The 22342-nt window shown below is 37.7% G+C and overlaps 1 protein-coding gene across 3 annotated transcripts in view; it reads left to right on the top strand.

Annotated features, from left to right (window-relative positions):
* Positions 1-22342, top strand: part of SUMO1 (small ubiquitin like modifier 1) — a 46642-nt gene that overhangs the window by 18989 nt on the left and 5311 nt on the right. The window contains exons 2-5 of one of the 3 annotated variants that reach the window (XM_090282684.1): positions 180-345; positions 14378-14452; positions 17947-18024; positions 21099-21170. In XM_090282684.1, the coding sequence (XP_090138810.1) occupies positions 180-345; positions 14378-14452; positions 17947-18024; positions 21099-21170 (391 nt within the window). The remainder of the gene's footprint in view (positions 1-179; positions 346-14377; positions 14453-17946; positions 18025-21098; positions 21171-22342) is intronic. The other 2 variants (XM_090282694.1, XM_090282689.1) reach the window with 2 other exon arrangements.

The following is a 22342-nucleotide window of genomic DNA, read 5'->3' as shown; positions in this document are numbered from 1 at the left end:
GGATGGGCTGGGGATTGAGGCGCAAGGCCTGGTTTTTGGTGGAGCAGACAAGACTGTTGTTAATTCACTCTCGCGACCACAGCAAAGCTGCTCCCGAAACCTCCAGCCCCCGGGTACCGCCCACTTCCCCGCCCCGTTTTCCCGCTTCACCTCTTCTCTTTCCCCATCCCCACTCCCAGCGCACTAGCGGAAGTGACGCGAGACATAGCGGAAGTCCCTCCAGAGGCGGTGTTGTGCTGTGGGGAAGAGAGACGGATTTGTAAACCCCGGAGCGAGGTTCTGCCTACCCGAGGCCGCTGCTGTGCGGAGACCCCGGGTGAAGCCATCATCACCATGTCTGACCAGGTACTGAACAAGGAGCTGTCTGATGGTGGTGGCCGGGGCCTTACTTGGCAGGTCCTCCTGCCACTGGGCTGGGGCGGGTGGGGATGGAGGCGCGGGGGAGGGGAGCGCCGACTTCAGGGGGGGAGGGATCGGGGGTGGGGACTTGCTGGCAAGGGAGAGGGGTGGACCAGGGCCTGAGATGGCAGGACCTCCTGCGGCTCTCCGGAACGTCCTGCCCCTCTCCGAGTCGCTTATCACCCTCTAAGTCCCTGCGCTTCTGGTCGCAGCCTCCCTTAAGTCGCCCCCCCTTGCAGAACTGAGCTTCTGCCTCCCTGGGAGGGTGAGTCTCTGGGGACCCCGTGTACCTCCTTTTTTAAAGGACTGATTGCAGAAGCAGGGCCCTACGCCCCAGTTATGTAACGGGAGAGACACTCTGCCCGGGAGGCTCTGTGACCCTTAAAAGCAGGTAGATTCCACTTTTTTGGTTCTCGGTCTTTCGCTAGTGCTGGAGTGGAGACGTGGGGGTGGGGGCAGGGAGACGCTGTCGGGCTTGCTGGGAACCTAGAAAGCTGTGCTTTCGGTTCGGATTGCAGCTGGGGCCCGGCCGCCTCTGCTCTTTTCTGTCTTTTTCCGTGTGGGGGTGCAGAGCTGTCGCCTCTTTTCTTGTGCTTTTCCATTTCTTACTCGGGATTGGTTCAACAACCCTCCAGTTGTAAGAGAGCACTCAGAATAATCAAGAAGCAAAGTAGAACAAACTGCTTGAACAACAGAAAACATTTCCTCTGGGCATTAACCTGAAGATGACTGATACTTTTGAGGAAAAGATAGGAAAGCTTCGTGTATATAGAGCAGTTACAGAACATTTGCAGAAAGCTGCCTGTTTTGGCGAAGTGCTCCATCTTAGTGTTAATATCAAGAATTTTCTTGGGATTTGCACTCAATCAGGAGAGTCCAGTTGTACGTGGTAAGTTTTTCTTTAGGCTTTTCAAGTTAACCACGCTTAGGTCTAGTTTTAACTAATAAGGTGCTGTTTTTTATTTTTTATTTTTTTGGTCTGGCCTTCCGTTTTGTTTGCTAAGATGACTTTGACTTTTTTAAGTGTTTTTGGACCTTTTGCTTGTTTAGTGATAGCTATCTAGAAAACTTTTTCATTCAACTTCATAATGTACTTGAACTTTTAAATTTAACACACTGCCTTGGCTTGTAACCCAGTTCAGTTTTGTACCTCTTGGCCATAGCAAGTGAGGCTTTTGTGGAACTATAATCTAGATTAGTTTTGGATGGATCTTATTACTAACAGTCTAGATTAATTCCCAAGTTGGTATGGGAATGGCATTATAAGTATCTCCCTAGATAGTTGTTTACTTGGTTGCCAGGAGGAGAGAACAGGTGTAAAATGTTTAGTTTCATCAGCCTTTTTTATTTTGATGCTCAGAAGTGGCTAGGGAGCATGTTGAAATTTACTAGTAGGGTAAAAGAACAATGTACAGAAGGAATTATAAAGTAAATTGTAGAATTTATTGCTCCAATTTTATTTCTGGTCATTTAAGAAAGACATGAAGGAAGAAATAAAGGACCTAAGACACTAACAGTGGCCTTAGGCCAGCGGGTTTTTAGATTCTTTTACAGGGGTCCTCAAGACCTAAACTATTTTCATGATAATACTAGGACATTATTTGTCTTTTTCACTTTGCTGCTTTCACGTGTATTCAGTGGACTTTTCTAAAGACTTAACGTGTTTTATCAAAACTGATTGAAATATAGAAGCAGATGCGAAAATCAGCTTCTTTCTATTAAGCCAGACACTAAAGAAATATGAAAAAATACAGAACAGTGCCACTCTTCTCACCAGTTTTGTTTTGAAAACAAATTTTTAAAATTGATTTTAGAGAGAGGAAGGAAGGGAAGAAGAGAGAGAAACATTGATTTATTGTTCCACTTATTTAAGCATTTGTTGATTGTTTCTTATAAGTTCCCTGACCCAGGATTGAACCACAACTTTGGCTTATGGGGACAACACTGACCAACTGAGCTACCTGGCCAGGGCCTTGAAACTATTTTTAATAAAAATTGTTTGCTAAAATATGATGGGTTTACTGTTACTTTAAAATGAATTAATATTTAAAACATTTTTCAGTTTCAATGTCTTAATACTGTAAACCTTAATAGGTATAACTAACCTGACAGAAATTTTATGGGGTTCTAAATAATTTTTAAGAGCACAGAAGTCCTGAGACCAAAAGGTTTAAGAACTATTGTTCTAGTCTGGTAGACTAATATCATTGTCAATAATGGAAACCCACTACAATGTCATGTTGAGTGGTAAGGATTTAAGGAGGTAGGAGTAGGAAGCTGATCTCATACCTTTAAGAGGCTTATGAGAAGGGAGTAAGAATCCCAAGTTACTGCTGTACAATGCCAACAGCATGAGACTGAACCATTGTCCCCAAAAGACAATTTTATTTAAAGAAAGTTTTATTGGAACAAGGTATTTTCTGAGGCACTCTCAGGAGATTATTGTCTGGTGCTAAAATATTGAAATTGAGTAATGATTTCAAGGTTAAATTATGTAGACAGTAAGTTCACACAGGACTTAAATTGCTGTGTTCTCCATTGATTAATGAAATATTATTTTTGGAATTTGAGTGAAATATTTTGTTATAGTTCTAACAACTCCAGCATTATCTGGTGGGTTTTTGGGTCATTATCGAATACTGCTCTAAAACAGGTTCTAAACCCAAGGTTCATGGACCCTAAAAGGCTGAAAATCCAGTGATATAGGATGGACTGTTTTGTAAGTATTTGTGCACGTGTATTTTTTTAGAGAGAAAGGGCCCATAGCTTTCATTAGGAATATATACTCCTTCAAAAAGTTTAAGGACTAGCCTGTAACAAATAATCTCATCTTGCAGCAATACTTGTAAGCATGTATATAGAACCAGAGCTTATTATCAAACCAGTAAGGGTAATTTGTACAAACATTTTCCCCTTTTCCTTCCCTGTGTTCATTGTTATAGTGTATCTTTTCTATACCAAAATCATCAATGGCAGCATGGACTTCACAGCTCTTCAGTTCAGGTCTGTTTATAATAATTGAATGACTGATTTGCTTCAAATCCTAACTAAATCTGTTACAACAGAGGTTACTCTTCCCATCCTCAGAGAGATTGGACGATTTTCTTCTATTGTTAGGGCTTTGCAAGCATTATGTAATTCTGGTTACCTGTTGGCACCTGACTACCTCAAAACTTAGTGGCTTAAAACAATAGCCTTCTATTTTGCTCATAAATCTGGAATTTGGGCAGGACCCTGTGTTGGGCTCATTATTGCTCTTTGGTGTGTGGGGCCTCTGCTGGGATTACAGTACTCAGTTGACGGTGTGCTGCCATGGCTGGGCTCTTCATGGAGTCTCAAGGTCTGAGTGGTCTCAACATGTGTTCTTTTTGGCGTGGAGACCTGAGGATGTCCAGACTTAGACCATCTCAGGGCCCACAGAGAGAGTGTGTATTTACAGAGAACCCTGCCTAGAAACCTCAAGCCTCCTAGGACTTATACTTGGAAGTTATTGCTGCCATTTTTTGGTCAAGCAGATCAGTAAGGCCAGCCTAAACTCAAGGGAAAGGCATTTATTTATTTACTTCCTGACTTTTTAAATTGGAATACAATTAACATGTATTAGTTTCAGTTGTATAATGTAATGATTCAATAAGTGTTTGTTCTGAAATGATCACACTAAGTCTAGTTCTAAACATCTATCACCACAGTTACAATTTTTTTCTTGTGATAACTTTTAAGATCTACTTTCTTAGCAACTTTTAAATATACATACAACTCAGTATTATTAACTACAGTCACCAAGGGAAAAACATTGAGATTCCGTTTCTCAATGAGAAGAGTAAGAAAGAATTTGCAGTTATCTGTAAATCCACCACATTACTTGTACTAATTCTGTCAGGATAGCATTGTACCCTGCAGTGTTCTTTGTATTTACCTGTTGATGTTTATCGATTTTACTGTAAGTTAGAGATAGCAGGAGAATATGATGAACTGGGTGTATATTAAGATTCATAATTATACTATTGTTTATGTCCTAGAATAAATATGTTAAACTATAGCTATGACTTGAGAATGTAGTGATAATTAAGCATTTCATGCTTTTGAAAGAATGATATAGTCTATTTTCTGATAGATACTTGAGGTTGCAGCTAGTTGGTGTTGCAAATGTATAAGTTTTAAAACATTTCAAAGAAAATGTGACATATTTCTTAGTATTTTGAAATGGAATATGATTGGAATATGATTGTTACGGTTAGTTACTCATGAAGGTTGGTTTAATAGTTCAAATTTCAAAACTACAAAGCAGTCATAAACTGTTTTGACACCCATAGCAGTTAGAATTTCTGTTTCTATTATAGCTTTTATATATAGTGTTAACAATTACTTACTGAAATACCATTTTCCATTGGACCGTTCACTTTTGAGGGTTAGAAGTCAAGTTTTATTCATTCTTTATTTCTGAAGTGTCCAGTACTGTGACTGTATATATAGTAGAAGTTTTTGAAGTGCTTGCATTCATTCATTTAACAAATCTGTGGAATGCTACAATATGTTCAAGGAACCATTCTAGACCTTAGAATTGGAAGGTTGCCTTGAAAACATGAAGCAGCAGGTATCTTCCTCCTGCTTTCAAATCCCATTGTTTTTAAGGGTTGGTTGTAATGGAGTGGTTTCCATTTTCTGATGTTTTTGCATACCTTCCTGATCTTTAATTCTGTTAGCAATAGTTACCTGATAACTTTATGTCCAAGATCAAATTATTTGCTTCTTCCAGAACATTGGGCTTGTTATGGATAAGTTTCTCTAAGACTGGTTTAGTATCTCATTTTGGAATTTATTGAAATTTTACTTTTTTTTTTTTTTGTAGAAAATTTCCTGATAGTCTGCTTTTTTTTTTTTTTTTTTTTTTTTTTTTATCCTCACCCGAGGACATTTTTTTCATTGCTTCTAGAGAGAGAGGAAGTGAGAGAGAAACATCAGTGTGAGAGAGAAGCATTTATTGGTTGTTGCCTCCCATGTCCACGCAGACCAGGGATCGAACCCACAGCCTAGGCATGTGCCCAGACTGGGAATTGAACCCACAGCCTTTTGGTTACATGATGACACTCCAACCAACTGATATTCTACTTCTGTAAAAAAGTCATGTTGGCCCTGGGCTGATGTTTTACTTCTTTCAAAAAGACCCGGCCAGGTTGCTCAGTTGGTTAGTGTTGTCCTGCTATGCCAGGGTTGTGGGTTTGATCCATAATGAATGCATAAATAAGTGGAACAATAAGTTGATGTGTTTTTTTTTAAAGATTTTATTTACCTTAGAGGGGAAGGGAGGGAGAAGGAATGGGAGAGAAATAGCAGTGTGATTGCTAGAGACACATGGATCCCTTGCCTCTCACACGCTCCCAACTGGGGATCTGGCCCGCGATACAAGCATGGGCCCTAAATGGGAATTGAACCAGCGACCTTTTGGTTCACAGGCTGGAACTCAATCCATGGAGCTGTACAAGCCAGGGAAGAAATCGATGTTTTTAGTTTTTTTCCTCTCTTTCTTTCTCTCTTTAAAATCGATACATAAAAATTTTTAAAAATGTCATGTGGGTAAGTTCACACAGATCCTATTATTGAGCACCTTAGTTTTACAGTTTACATTTTGGATAATTCAGCAACATGATAAGTTTGTTTATTTTTAAGGATTTTATTTATTTACTTTTTAGAGAGTGGAAAAGAGGAAGAAAAACATCAGTGTGTGAGAGATACATCGATCTATTACTTCTCTTAACTCCCAACTGGGGACCAGGCCACAACCTCGGCATTATGTCCTTACTGGGAATCTGGGAATTGAACCTGCATCCTTTGGGTTCGCAGGCTGGTGCTCAATCCACTGAGTCACACCAGCCAGAGCAGGTTTATTTGGATATGTTATACTTTAAGAAAAAAAGATTTTACTTATTTATTTTCAGAGAGGGATGGAAGGAGAATGGGAGGGAGAAAAAGAGAGGGAGAGAAAAATCAATTGGTTGCTTCTTGCACAACTCCAACTGGGGACCTGGCCCGGAACCCAGGCATGTGCCCTGACTGGAATCGAACCAGGGACTGTTTGGTTTGCAGGCCAGTGCTCAATCCACTGAGCCACACCAGCCAGGGCATACTTTTTTATTTTGAGCATTCTTTTTGCATTCAGTTGCCTTTACTGAGCTAATGATAATCTGAAGGAAAGACCTGAAAGAAGGGAGTTTGGAATTCTGTTTGTTGGACTTGTTCTTAATTTCTAGGGCCAGTTATTTTTAAAAAGTTTTACTGAAGATTAATAAATGTATGAAAAAGTGCACAGAAGTGTACAGTTTGCTGAATTTTCACAAACTCATCATATATCCATGCAGCCAGCACCCAAATTAAGAACCACTACCCTAACTACTAATACACAGATCAGTTTTGCCTGTTTTTATACATTTTAAGATTATGTAAGTGGAATCATACAGTGTGTTGTATTTCTGTGTCTGGTTTCCTTTGCTCAGGATTGTTTGGAGATTTGTACGTTGTTAACTCTCATTGCTATATTGCATTCCAGTCTGTGACTCTACAACAGTTTACTTACCATTCTGCTTTCGATGCGCATTTGAGGTAGTTTTCTAGGACTTGTTTTTAACATAAACCAAATGATAACCTATTTATAGCACCTTCTATGTCAGTTCCAACTGCTTTTGAACTGAATAACCAAAAGTCTGATATATTAGGTTAAACAAATATGCAGCTTATTTTTCTCATGAAGCAAGATCTCTAGACATAAGTAGTTCAGGGCTGGTAAGGCAGTTCCACAATGCCTTCATACTCCTTTCTTCTTTATCCTTAACAGATCTCTTCACTCTCATGCTTGTCTCCTTGCAGTCACAAAAAAAAAGGTTACTTTGTGTCTTTGTATCAGACAAGAGAAAGGGATGGAGAAAGGGAAGAAGCAAAGGAAAAAAGTATGCCAAAAAGTATGTATCAGCAAAATGTATGTCATCTTATATCATTAGCCAGCACTGCATCATGTGGCCTTAAAAAAAGCTGAGAAATATGTTTTTTACCTGGCCAAATTTAGGCTTCCCTTTGTAAAGAAGAAGGAGAAGATGGATATTGGATAGGTAATTAATGAAAGCTATACCTATAAATGTGTTTGCTAGTACTTTGGATATGGTCAAACCAATTTGTTCCCGGTTTTGCATAGTCTAGGCTCAAAGAGGAGGTTTTACAATACCAGTATGATTTTTAGATGTAATTTTTAGTTCCTAGGAAGTTGTCTGTGCATATCTAACTTTTAACCACAATTCTAGGGTTGTTTGTAAATTTCCAGTAGACCCAAGATCTTGACAGCTTGACTTAAACCTTGAAGTCATGGAGCTAAATCTGGTCAGTTCCATTCCAGATCTCTAGTACTGTCTTGTTAAGTTTGAATATATGCAGCATAAAAATGAAGATAGATATATATATGTGTGTGTGTGTGTGTGTGTGTGTGTGTGTGTGTGTGTGTTTAGATAGAGGTATATCCACTGAAATATGAGGGAGATGACTTTATGGTAATTTTGGGGTTTGTATCTTTTAATAATGGATACAAATATTAGAATTATTCAATTTAACTCTTGTTGAGTTTTCTTTATTAGGAAATAAAATGAAATAAACTGATGTATTATAATTAGACCTATGGTTAAAAGAATTTTTGGAAACTTTGAATGCATTTTTTATGGAATGTTTTAATATGGAAAATTTTGATGTATGTATAATTGCACCATACACCCATCTCCTGGCCTATCTTAGTTTGTCTACACTGCCCCGTTCTACTTCCTCATAATATTCTGAAGCCAATCCCAGACATCACATCATTTTATCTATAGTTATTTTAATATATATCTCTAAAGGAGGACTTTTACTATTAAAACCAGGATGCTGTTACCACACCTTGAAAAATGAACAGAATGGTAATGGTAAAAAAGAGATATATAGAAAAAGAAAAATGAACAGATTTCTTAATGTCTTCAAATAGAGTAAATGTATTCTTTGTTTTGGGGCTTCCCCAGAATCCCCCCCTTCCCCCCCTTTCAGAAGAAGGAACAGTCCTTGCACAACTGGAAGGGTCAGTGACAGATCGGGGGTAGTTAAACATGGTGCTCTCTGCAATTGATTGAATTGTCAACATACTGATTGCCAGAGTGCTTTTAAGCAGGCTTCTTGTATTTTTGACTTTGAAATTGCATAATAAAATCCTTATCATGAATTTTGAACATTTGTAAATGAGGATTGTGTGTCTTCCATCCTTTCCAGTCTCTCTTTTCAGATCCTTAGCCATCTTCTATTTCCAAGCTGTTCTTCATTGTCTTAGAAAGAAGAGTTGATAGTGCTTAGTGCTTGATAAATTCCTTTATCATTCCCATTACCATGATTCAGTCTGTGGGTGACACGTACCTGAAAATGTGGAGGTTTCTAGTTCCTCTTTTTGATCTTGCGCATACATTTACTTTTCTTTCCATTGCCAGTTTCTTCTGCTTTGGGGCTGTGTACCCTTTACAGCGAAAGCAACCAGCCCTCTCTGGGATTCTCTTTTCTCTGATGACCTAGTGTCCCACACCCAGTGCTGAATGCTTTCACTGTTTTATAAAAAAACTAGTGTGCCATAACATTCTGTATTGGCTGCTTTTCACACGGGAGAAAGGGAAAGGCAGCATACAAAAGACAGTGAGTGAGATCACTGAAGACAGACTTTGGCCTTTTTTGACCAAGATCATCTCATTTTCCGGACGAGGTTGTCAAAAGAAAAAAAGAGCATATGAGAAGTTGGATGACTGCGTTAGGCAAACATGGGGCTATCAAACAAGTGGTACAGATGACATTGCTGTAGGCTTCAGAGCTGGGGAAAGATCATCAAAATGGAGTGAATAGGGAAATTGGCAGCTTATTTTTTGAAATTTCAAATCCTGGTGTTTATATCTTTTTATGAAATTGAAATGAATTATCTTTTACCCAACTGTATTAAAAAAAAAATTTTGTTTGAACTGAATATTGTGTATAGTAGAACTATGAAGCATTAGTAAGATTTTGTGATACGAAACAGAAAATAGTGCTGTCAACTTAATTCAACAACATTGAACAACTGCCTAGTATTTGCCTGACATTACAGAGATTATAAAAATGAAGGACTTGGATTCTCTCCTTGTAAACTTGTAGGGAAGATAAGAGATACAGAATGGTCATGGAAAACATTAATTTATTTAGCAAGCATATTGAATATTTTCAAAGTTCCAGGCACTATACTTGACCAGAAATACAAGGAAGAGTAAGGCATACCAATAGGAACTCAGTCTGCTGGGAGATACAGATACACAGATAAACATGTAGTTATAAAAGATAAAAATAAGCAGTATGGGAGCAGTTAGGAGAGTGATCAGGGACATCAGTTTGTAGGGAGCGATGCCTGAGTGGTCTTGAAAGCAGAATAGTATAGGAAAGAGTATTTCAAGCAGAGGGGATTTGTATGTACAGAGATAGTGGAGATAAGGTAGAGGGTGCCTTGTTCAAGATACTGTAAGTAGTTCAGTGGGGTAGAGCAAAGAATAGTATTAGCAAGAGAGATAGAAGAATAAGGATGGATTGGCCCACAGGGACCAACTCATGAAGGACCAGTGTCTGTCAGCTAAGAAGTTTGAACTTAGCCCTGAGGTTTCTGGGCAGATTAGATTGCTTTCTTTAGAGCGATGGCTTTGGTGGTAGTTTGGAGAACTAATTGAAGGGAGCAAGATTGTTATGTCTGTTTATGCTATTGCAATATTGTAATGCTAATGGGCAAGAACAGTGCCTGATTTAAGGCAATGTCTTAGAGAGAATGGGCTAAACTTGAGAGCCACTAAGACAGTTATCAGAATGATGAATGATTGTGAGATTTAAGAGAGGAAGAATAGCCAATGATCACCTCCCTCCAAGTTTTTGTGAGCAGTTGAATGTATGGTAGTCATTTATTGTAATTGGGAATCCAGGAGGAGTTGTAGGCTTTTTTAGTTGATTTTGGTTTTCAGGACCAGGAGTTAAAGCTAACATAACAGAAAAGTTAGAGAGAAAGCATTCGGTTTTGGACTCTTACATTGAGGTACCCATGGAACATCCAAAGTGGAGATATTCAAGCACTTGGATAAATGAGTGTGAAACTCAGAAAATTGTCAGGTTGGAGAGGACGATTAACAGTTATTAGTACAGGCAGAGATATTCCCAGTTTTGTTCCAGACCATTGCTGTAAAATGACGTATAATCTTTTTGCTGGTGGAAGGTCTTGCCTTCAATTTGTAAAAAACACAACAGTTGTGCAGCACAGTAGAGCCTTAGAGATAGTTGGAATCATGGGTTGCTCAGGGAGACAAAGAAAAAGGGAATTAAAGACATGGAGTCCAGAGGAGCCACCAGTTTTTAAGGAAATGGCCAAGATGAGGAGAGAATGTAATCTTGGAGGTCAAAGGAGACTTGAAGGAAGGAAGGCATCAAGGAAGAAGTATTTGTTGTGTTAGAGAGGTAAAGATGATATTTGAAATTGTCCATTGGATTTTGCAATAAGGAGTTGAACTAGTAATCTTGGTGAGAGCAATGTCAATTGGAATGGTGAGGGACAAACCAGATTACAGTGGGTGGAGAGTGAAAGTGGAGATAACAAATGCTGAGTCCTCTTGTAAGAAGTTTGATGAAAAGATGAGGACAACCATTAGAGAAGCCAGTCGAAGCAGAGTATTTTTAAATTGATAGTACATGCTAATTGCAATAATAAATTGCAAATAGGAGCGTTAAAGGAAACTATTAATCTCATTTTGGAAGGTGGAGGAGTGAGTGCTACAGCTCCTGGAAGGGGTTTTACATATCGGACTTCAGATGATGAGTGGGGTGGATTTCTGTGCGGTGATTTCAGGAGAGGCTGAAGGAGGATATGTAAACCTGGTAAAGGAAACAGACCATAAAGAGCTGAAGGTGGGACAATGCTGATGGGCATATCTGGGGAACCCTAAATAGTCCATTTAACAGAATCCTTGGTGTTGTCAAGAAAGTGGTAGGAGAAAAATGAGAGTTGAGCTTGGTAATGGAGGAATTCGATGCAGTGCTGTGGGGTTTGATTCTAGACCTTAAAGTACTGGAAGCTATTAATACTTTTTGATGAGGGTAGTTATGTGGTATGAGAAGCTGTGCTTTTTAGAAAGAGTTCTGAAGCAGTGTGGACGATGGCGCAGCCTTTTGTCTATAGCTACCCTATCTAGGAAATACTGGAGCAGAATCACTATTGTGCTGATGTATTGCTGCTGGGCTTGGGGGTTGGATTCTTCTTTGTGCTAACTCAAACAAAGCTGCTTTACTAACAGCCCTCCCAGTTAAAGAGAACTCAGGGCTTTGTTGCTTTTCATTACCCTTCAGTGCATGGGATAAGCTGTCCTTGCCCTCTAGATAACTTAAAGGAAGAATCAACTGTTTACTATGAGTACAAATTCATAGAAATATGATGATGAAACTATTTTTTGAAGACAGTCTTTTAGTTGTCAGGTGAAATACTCTTTTCACTAACGAAGGTTAATTTTGCCTGCTGCCATAATATGCAGTAGTCAGCAAATGTTGAAAGTTCTGCAGAATAAAAAGCAGGCAAGGATTCACATTAACGAAGTCAATTCTGTTATCTAAGCATTTCCCTAGACTCTAGCCTGTATCTTCATGTTAAAAGTTACTTCTAGTTTAATAGGTTCTGTTAAATTTTGAGTGTTAAAAGCTTACTAGTTTTAAATTACTGGCATGAGATACACAGGTTATGACCCTGTGATTTTACTTGTAAAATACAGTATCATTGGCTATATTCTTATCAAACGTGGATTAACAGTTTGACATTGTTAAAAATAAGAGTATATGTATATTTAAAGAAGTGGATAATTTGGTGGCCAAGTAAAAATTTCCAAGCTCTCTCCTTTACTAAAAATGGCTTACTTTTTTACCTCATTGTTACAGAACAAAGGGGTGTTCTTTCACATGGCGCCTTGGTGTAAAACCCTACAACTAGTGTTGTGAGGAAAACAGGTCTCTATTTACAATACTCCAGCCTGGGGAGGGCTGTGAGCAGGACCTGTTCTCCCACGGGACCCAGCACTTCCCTTGTTACCCAAAAGGCTATAAACCAAAAACATGCCCAGAAGTTCCCCGTCCCTTATCTGTAAGCTCTCTCCTTCAGGATCTGGGGTGCGATGTCATCAGCCTCCATATAACAGTCCAGGAAAACATGTGTTGTGTTGCATTGGATCATGTATGGTTCTCTCTGCCCTTTCAAAGCTGCATGGATCTCTGTCTTTCTAAAAACCATGAGGTACTCCCTCTACTCTCTTCAAAAAATGTCTGCCACCTTATTTTTAAATCCCCGACCAAGGCCTGTGAGGCAGTGGACGTGGTAACTGGTTCTGACCTTTCGCAGACACTGTATGCTCTTTCCTCACCATTCTGTGGTCAAAACCCCTCCCATCTCCTTGGGGCCTTGGAAGAACCAAAGTCATTTGCATAATGAAGACACTAGCTACCAGCCATAGATAATGCAAAGGCATCTTGAAAGTTGCCCCCTTCCTCCATCCCCCAACCCCAGGCTCTATGGATTTTTGGGAGGCGGGAAACCTGCTCTGTAACATCATGGTGAAGTGGTTTTAAATAATTTATTCTGTTAACTTCATTTTCTTTTCAGTGTCCCTTCATTTGAAATGATTTTATAACTCTTTTATTCTCTCTTCCAATTTTGTTTAATCTTTCCTTTCCCTACTTACCCTGTTTGTATTTTTTGTCTTATTCCAGTTGTTAGAAACAAGGACATAGTGACTCCCAAACCAGTAAAAAGTCATTAGTAACAAAGGGCAAATGTAATTAAAGGGTCTTAAGGGCAAATGTAATTAGAGGGTCTCTGAGAAGGGAGCTGACAGCACTGGCATATCTACAAACCACAGAAGGGGCATTTAGATAACCGTGTTAGATTGTAACTCCGGAGTAACCAGTAATGGAGAAACGGGGAAGAAGGAGAGGGGAGGGGGAGCGCTCTCACTTTAGGGCGAGGAGGCTGGTCAATTTCACCTTGCCAGGGCAATTTCAGGGTGGGGAAGCCAAGACTATAAAACCATCCATCTTTGTCTACTTGGTGTGCACATTCTCCTGGCTGTGAGGGTGCGCCCAGCTCTGCAGACTCGTGAATAAAGGCCTGGCTTTACTGCTCAAGTCCTGTGTCCCAGTTTTTATTGTGAGCGTTTCTCACACAGTTCAATTTCTCTGATATTTTTTTTCAGCCAAGCTTAATCTAAAATTGGATATATTGCTTCAGATTGTCTAAAATAATAGATGTATAAAACTGGTTTGTTTTGACTCTGGGATACATTAGGCCACTACTTTGCTGTATGATTTTTCTTCCTAAATCCTTCTTAAATAGACTTTGCTTACGGTAATATGATTAATTTACATTTTTTAGTACAGTTTTGTAATTGGAGTAGTTAACTTCTCCCAAAAGGCTGTGAGAAGAAAATTTTGTAGGAGCGTGTGGTTAAGAATTCATGGAGAGTGAGTTTCCTTTGATTAATAGGACTTGACTGTTGGCTAATGGTTTCCAGGTTGTTCCTCTGCCCAGCAGCAGCATGAGCACTACCTGGTAACTTGTTAGAAATGCAAATTAGAGGCCAACCCCAGACCCACAGAATAAACTGGGAGTCTTAACAGGTTTTTCAGGTGATTCTGATGGACAGTGAAATTTTACAACCATTACTCTAGGATATTATAATAAAAGAGACCTCTTTCTTGATTTCTAGTAAACTGGTGTTTGGGCCAGTAATTGACTTAGGACTTTTTTTGCTTAATTGACTGGCTGAGAAAATATTCTTTGTATTCTTAGGTGCAGATTTTGTACCCCAAGCTAAAGTAATGGGTACTCATTAAGGGAGTAATGAAAATAGCATGTAGGAAATTTTATCTTTAAAAAGTACTTTTTTTTTTTCAGGAGGCAAAACCTTCAACTGAGGACTTGGGGGATAAGAAAGAAGGAGAATACATTAAACTCAAAGTCATTGGACAGGTGAGTTTAATTATTTTTGACTTTTTGAATATGTGAATAATTTGACACAGGAAAAATGATTTCAATAAGGCAAGTTACTTAAAAGTGTTTTTTTTTCATTTACTATAAATGCATCTGTTGGAGGTAGAAGAGGCTGATTGTTCTTTAGTTGTTCTTCGAGGTAGATTTAGGTCACCTTAATTCTCCAAATCAAACCTTTTTCTCAGTACGCTTCAATGGCAAGTACAGCTAATACTATTGAGTGATAAGGATGGGGCTCAGCTTAAACAAAATGGCCTGTCAGCCCTTTTTGTGACCCTTTTTCCTTTTGTGGCACCTCATTTCTCCAGCTGCTGGCCTGTGTCTTATTGACCCTTTTTGAGATGTTAACTGATAAATAAGGTTAGCTGAAAATTGTTGGAAGAGTGCATCTTTTTATAGTTGCTTTTTTTAAAGGCAAAAAAGACCAAATTGGTGGACTTGTTACTGAGCAAAATGGGGCTTTTTCACGTGGTGCCTTGGTACAAGACCCAAAAATTAGTGTTACGAAAAACAGGTCTTTATTTACAGTATTCCAACCTTGGGGGGCTGTGAGCACTTCAGCTCAGAGTCCTGTTTTCCCAAGAGACTCAGCACTTCCTTTGCTCCCCAAAAGGCTATAAACCAAAACCAAGCCCAATAGTTGCCCATTCCTTATTTGTCAGCTGTCTCCTTCAGGATCTGGGGTATGTTGTCTTCAGCCTCCATATAACAGTCCAGGAACGCATGTGTCATGTTGCACTGCATCATGATGAAGTCCAGGAAAGGCACAAGTCCTAAGAGTCCTCTCCGCATGTACTGAGTTCCAAGAGTCCAGAGAGACTCCGGGTCTGCAAGGCAGAGTCGTTGGTGGCTTCGGATCAGCTAGAGTAGGTCAAAGCAGCGGCATGCCTGCTTTCTTATTAGCCCAGGCAGCATAGCCAAATCCTGACTCCAAACTGCACAGCTGCTGCTTCTCACATCTCTGCCACAACCCGCTGATCCATCATGCTCCTCTAACGTGCTCCTTCCATCGTGCTGCTTCTCATCGCAGACGGTGCCCTTCTATATCCTTTTAAACCGCATGGCCCTTCTTTCACATCAGACTTCATGGTAGACTGCGGGGCCCTTCAATCTTTCAAACATTGTGGCCCCCTTCCTTATGGCTGGCTCCTTTACTTACTGCTCTCCCCTTTCCTTCTGGCTCTCCTTCTGAAAAGGCTGGGCTCTCCCCTTGTCATTGATATGCAAAGTATCTTAAACAGCATCATCCGCCCTTTTACTGACCCTAGGTTCCAGTCTGCTGTAGATATGCAAAGTACCTTAAAAGCTGTACTATCTCCTTCCCCCAACCCCAAAACCATGGGCTGTGTGGAACTTGGGGATGGCCTCTCCTTGCCCTGTTACAGACTCTCACCATCAAAATATGAGAGTTCTACTTCCTGCACATTCTGCTAAACATGGGATGTTACTAGTTTTTCAATGTTGTGCTCGTATGGTAGGTAAACATTTTGTTTATTTTACATTTCTCTGATTATCAGTGAGGTGTAATTTTTGTCCTGTATTTATATTCTATTCATTGTGTGTTCATATTCTTTTCTCATTTTCTGGTATTATTTTGAAAGTTTTCGTTAAGATATAATTCACATACCATAAAATCCATTTAAAGTGTATAATTCAGTGACTTTAGTATTTTTACAAGGCTCTTCACCCATTACCACGATTTGATTCCAGAACACATTCACCATCCCCAAAAGATGCGCTGTACTCAGCAATAACTCAACCACTAATTCACTTTGTTTTTGTTTTTTTAAGTAAAATTTATTAATCTCCTTTTTAAAAAAAATGGTTTCTAGGTTAAATTTTTGCTTTAGTATAAGGATTTCTCAATGTCAAGATTAGGGGAAAAACATCTCTTTAAAGAAGAAGAGAAAATATAAACATTAAAGTGTTACCTTTAATTCATCTGGGTGGGATTTTAGTGTACAGAGTGAGGTTATCCTATAAATATTTTGTCTGTTCATGAAATTATCTGTAGAAAGAGAATTTGTTTTTCTTTACAATTATAGACACAAAAATATATAAATGCCCCTAATATAATTTGTGAACATGTTATGTAATCATAAGGATTAGCTTTGAAATTTTACAGTGTGTGTCAGTATTTACTTCTCATGTTTGCCTGATAGCTTGCTTGACAGTCTGGGTAGAAGAAAAGAATCTGTGGTCCCACAAATCCATTTAAATGACTCAGGTTATTGATCGTTTTATTATATGAGAGAAACCAGACTTGTGGGGTGACTTTCTATGGCAGGATTAAATTTTTCAGTCTGTTATTTTATGGTACATGAGTTTTGTCCAGAAAAAGTCCAGCCATTGTTAATATGAGAAGGGTTTGCATGACAGCAATGTAACCTGGCAGCCGAAGTGAATGACTGGAATGTGCACACATGAACAATGATGACTTCACTGTACTAGTCAGTGGGGGTGGTAGACGCCATTGAGTGAATATGTGTACTATGTGGCCATAGCATTCAAAATGACTGAGCGAGTGAGCCACGAAATCTGCATCAAATTTTTTGTTAAGCTTGAACATTCCTTCCTCCATGGAAACGATTTGGATGATTCAGAAGGCTATTTGAACTATTCAGAAGGCCGCAGCTATGGGCAGCTGGTGATTGGCAGCTTCATCAGGACAACATGCCCGCTCATGCATCAGGTCTCGTGCAGAATTTTTTTGGCAAAACATCAAATCACCCACATGACTCAGCCCCCCTGCAGCCCAGATTTGCTGCCCTGCTTCTGGCTTTTCCCAAAACTAAAATCACCTTTGAAAGGGAAGAGATTTCAGATGGTTGAGGAGATTCAGGAAAATACTACAGGGCAGCTGATGGTGATTCCAACAAAGGATTTTGCAGGGTGTTTTGAACAATGGGAGAGATGTTGGGAGAACTGTGAAATCCCAAGGTGCCTACTTTTAAGGGGGCTGAGGTGTCATTATCTTTTGTAAATATTCCTTGTATTTTTTTTTTTTTTTTTTCAAGAAATACCTCTTTTGTATTGGATACTTTCTGGACAGACCTTGTATGTCTCTCTTGTAGTTTGACTACCTTCAATAACACTTCAGTTGGGGGAGAGGTACTTTTGTTTTCAGTTGGTTTTGGGGGGTTTGTGATAATCGAAGTTCTTTTATTGTTAAATATAGAATAGAAATGCAATTATGAAGGAATGCATTCTTTGACATACATGCTTTTACTTATACTGCTAATTTTAAAATTCAGGACAGATTGTCTTTATGTTTCTTTTTCAGTTTCTTTTGAAATAGGTATAAAGCAATGATTAGAGTATTTTAATAACACCTGTTATGAGTACTAAAAAATATTTTGGTGGAAAAATACAGGAGACAAGGTTTGTTTTTATTTGTGTAATTAAATAATTTGTCTCAAGCCAAGCAAATAATTTACACAAAAAGGGATAATTGTTTTCTTGTATCTCCTTAGGATAGCAGTGAGATTCACTTCAAAGTGAAAATGACAACACATCTCAAGAAACTCAAAGAATCATACTGTCAAAGACAGGTCTGTATGTTATTGTAGTAAATATAATGCTTGCTTTTTCACTGATTTTTTTTTTTTTTTATCTTAAGGCAAGTACATTTTGGTGATCACTATGAAATTTCCTTGTTTTTAACCAAATATTTAGCCATATGTTAAATTTAAGTACTAAGTTTATTATCTTTATACATAATAGTACAGATTACTGCTAATGCATTCTGTGCTTTTTATATAAGGGATTTTTCTCTTTTAAACAAATTATATAGAAGTCTAATTAATTTATTAATACCAAACTCTCACAGGTTCTGGCCTTCATGAACTAGATTATTAGATCAATAATAATTCCTTTAACCTGTCCATATTCAGATTTGGGCTCTACCACTATTTGACCAAGAATAAGTTATGTGCCTAGTTTTCCTCTTAGTAAAATGGGATGTTAGTAAAATGGGAACATCATAGTGCCTACCCCACGAAGATGAAATAAAATGACTTACATAAAGTTCTTAATGTGATGCATTAAAAATGCTTAATAAATGTTACCCGTTATCATTAATAAAATACTATTTTTACATAAATGTAATTGGAATTAGTATACAGATGCTCCTGGACTTATGATGGGGTTGTATCCCAGTAAACTTGTCATAAGTTGACAATATTATAAGTCAAAAATGCATTTAATACACCTAATCTATTGAAAGTCATTGCTTATCTTAGCCCACCTTAAACATGCTTAGAATACAACATCCAAAAATGCTGACAACAACAGTCCTCTGTAGAGTATTGGTTGTCTACCCCCCTGATTGAATTGCTAACTGGGACCTGCAGCAAGTTGCTGCTGCCCAGCAGCATGAAAGAGTATCTACTACATATCACTAGCTTGGAAAAAGATCAAAATTCAAGTTTGAAGTACAGTTAACTGTTGAACAACATAGGGGTTATTTTGTATGTTATATATTACATACTGTATTCTTACAGCAAAGTAAGCTAGAGAAAAAAAATGTTCTGGAGAAAATCATAAGGAAAATAACACCTACAATACTGTACATATTTATTGAATAAAAATCTGTGTAAGTGGACTTAAGCAGCTCAAACCTGTGTTGTTCAAGATTTAACTGTACAGTTTCTACTGCACCCATATCACTTACAGGTCATCATAAAGTCAAAAAATTGTAAGTTGGGGACCATCTGGGTATAGGAGACAGCCAAGATATATTTTAATAATTGAATTATGTTACATGGATGAACTTAGGTAGTGTAGGTTTTTTTAGATGTTTTTGTTTTTACAGTTTAAATTTGTAACTTACATAAAAATCACCTTTGCTAGAAGAAAAAGAGATCACCTAGGTGTTAGGATAAATAAAAGAGTAAACATTTCTGCGCCTTCTGTTTTTGATATTGTTAAACTCAGTAAAACCTTATTAATTGCAACTGAACTAGTTCACATTTGTAATAATACTGATGAGAGCTAAAATTGAGTGTTCACCAGGGGAAAGAAATATTATATGTGCTGTGCTAGGTACTAAGGATATATTGTATCTAATCTTCACAAAAATTGTGAAGAAAATTATATAGTCTTTTCACCCCATCTGTAGACCAGTTAGGAGGAAAAATAGTGCAAAGTAAAGAAGTAAATCACAAAGCTAAAGTTTATGGAAGGTGCTAGGTTTGGGGAGATAATTGAAATATAACATCAACTTAGAATTATTTCCAACTTTTTTTTTTCGTCCTCACTTGAGGACGAGCAAACTGATTTTAGAGATAGAGGAAGGGAGGAAGAGAAACCTTGATGTGAGAGAGAAACATTGCTCAGTTACCTCTCATACACCCCTGGGAACTGAACCTGCAAACTAGGGATATGCCCTGACCAGGAATTGAATGTATCACTTTTTGGCTTAAGGGATGATGCTCCAACCAGCTGAACCACACTGGCCAGGGCTTTCTTTTTTACTCTTCAGAGTATTCAGTCCTTAGAAAAGATGTTTACTCTTAGTTCACAGAGGCTTGATAAATTCTTTTATTTAATGATATGAAAAGAATAGGAAACTTAATTTCTTATCTGGTAGAGATTGAAAAGTACAAAAAGTAAATATTTATTGAATCATTTTTTCATTTCGTGTTTATTGATTGGTTTCTATAGAAACTTTTGACACCAGCACAATATAATGTTTGCTTTTTAAAACATCCTAATTAAATTAAAATCAAAGATTATTCTGCCTTTGTCAGTTATATTTATTTTATTTAATATATTAACCTGGAAAGAATTTAAATATGACATTTAATGAATTTAATGAAATGAAGGGTAAGTGTGTGTGGACTTACTCGTGTAGTACATATTGAAAGATAGTTAAAATTTTTTTGGATGTTTTTGGGATCGTGTTTAAGCAGTCAATGAAAATCTTAATATGTTAGGTATTAAGCAAAATTTTCATACTACTTTTGGACTAAATTAATGATTCCTGATATGTACTTAGTGAAGTTTTTTCTCTTTAAATGAGTCACCACCTCTTCCCTTTTAGCTACTTTGTGGAACAAGTGATTTAGAAATTTAATATCTTTTGTGATATTCATAGTGCTATCTGTGCCATTACAGGTTTATTGTTGCTTATCAGGTTAGCTATGGTGTTTTTTACCAAATTTCTATGACTTAAACTTTTTAAAACCAGTTCTGCTTGTACAGTTGGAAGCAAGTGATGGTTCTCATCCAATTTCTGATTTTATCTTTTATGTTAGCTTATAGATTTCAGAGGACGCTATGAAATAGTTGTCAAGAGTACAGGCTTAGAACAAAATTGTCCTTAAATTCTTGGCTTGCTGTGTGCCCTCTCCATACCTTTGATTCCCTACCTGTAAAATGAAGATAAGGTGATGAACATTTATGATTATATATGTAAAATGGCTTGGAACAGGTAGGGCCTTCAAATAGTTGGTACTCAATAAATTGTAATTATGATAGAATTAGTTAATTTTATGTTCTATGTATTCTGTTGAAGCTTTCATGTTTGCTTTTTTGTGCATCAAAGTTCTTATTATCTCTTCTAAGATTTGTGTGTGTGTGTATATATATATATATATATGTGTGTGTTTTTTTACCTTTTTAGGGAGTTCCAATGAATTCACTCAGGTTTCTCTTTGAAGGTCAGAGAATTGCTGATAATCACACTCCAAAAGAAGTGAGTAAAATTTCTTCTTTGAGTCAAGAAAAATTTTAAGTTTTGCATTGAATGATTTGGTTCACTGGTATTAAACTGCCCGTTTCTTGAATATTCTCTGATTTAAGTAGCATATCACTTGCCGGAGAGAGTATAAATAATCTTTTGAGTTGAACTTCCCGTATATTGCCTTCAAACGTGCCAATAAAAAGAGAGGTTGAAAGTGGAATGGGATACTGAGATTGTCCTAAGGCACATATTATATCCTTTTGAAGATGGTCAGATATTCCTCAAATTTGGCAGATTTTATGGTGATGATGCCCTTTATGGTTTGATTTTGACTTTTGACCCATTTTGAGAACTTCATATAGAAGCTTAGTGTATATTAATATATTTGGCTGTCATATTGATTTATGTTTTTTAATGTTCCTGTGTCTTTATTTGTTTTATTGTATAATATGGACTGTTTTCTTTGTTTATATATTCCTTCAGTTTGGGTTTGTCTGATGCTTCCTCATGGTTAGATTCAGTTTTGCATTTCTGGTACATGATCGCTATTTGTCTTGTTCTGGGTGTTGTTACTTAAGGTGGCAACTGTCAGGTTTATCCATCGTAAAGTTATCATTTTTCTTTGTAATTAATAATTTGTGGAGAGATACTTTGAAACTGTGAATATTCTTCTTGAGATATTGCCAGTGGGGGCCCCTTCAGGTTGGTGTCTGTGTTCTTTTTGACATGTCTCCATCTTTTTTACCCCATCTTTTAAAAAGTTTTTATTTTGAAGTAATTTTCAACTTACAGAAAAGTTGCAAGAGTAGTACAAAAAATTGTACTGTCTTCCACCTAGATTCACCTATTTTTAACATTTTCCTACCTTTGCTTATTATTACTTCCCTAACCCCCATGTATATATTTAGGTACATATATCCTGTGAACCTCTTGGGAGTAGGATGCATGTACCATGGCCATTTACTACTTAATATTTTAGTCTGTATTTCTTAAGAACAATTATATTTTATGTAACCAAAGTACTATTAATCAAATTTAGGACACTTAATATTATTAGAATACTTTAAGCTACAACCTCATTTTGTCATTTGTCCCAGTTATGTCTTTTATAATAAATTTTCTCTCCCGTCACAGGATCCAGTTCAGTATCAACATATTTTATTCAAGTGCCTCCTTATCATCTC

Source organism: Furipterus horrens, unplaced genomic scaffold (assembly GCF_987537825.1).
Source record: "Furipterus horrens unplaced genomic scaffold, mFurHor1.1.pri manual_scaffold_1, whole genome shotgun sequence".
NCBI classification, from domain to species: domain Eukaryota; kingdom Metazoa; phylum Chordata; class Mammalia; order Chiroptera; family Furipteridae; genus Furipterus; species Furipterus horrens.
This window is presented reverse-complemented; position numbering and strand designations above follow the sequence as displayed.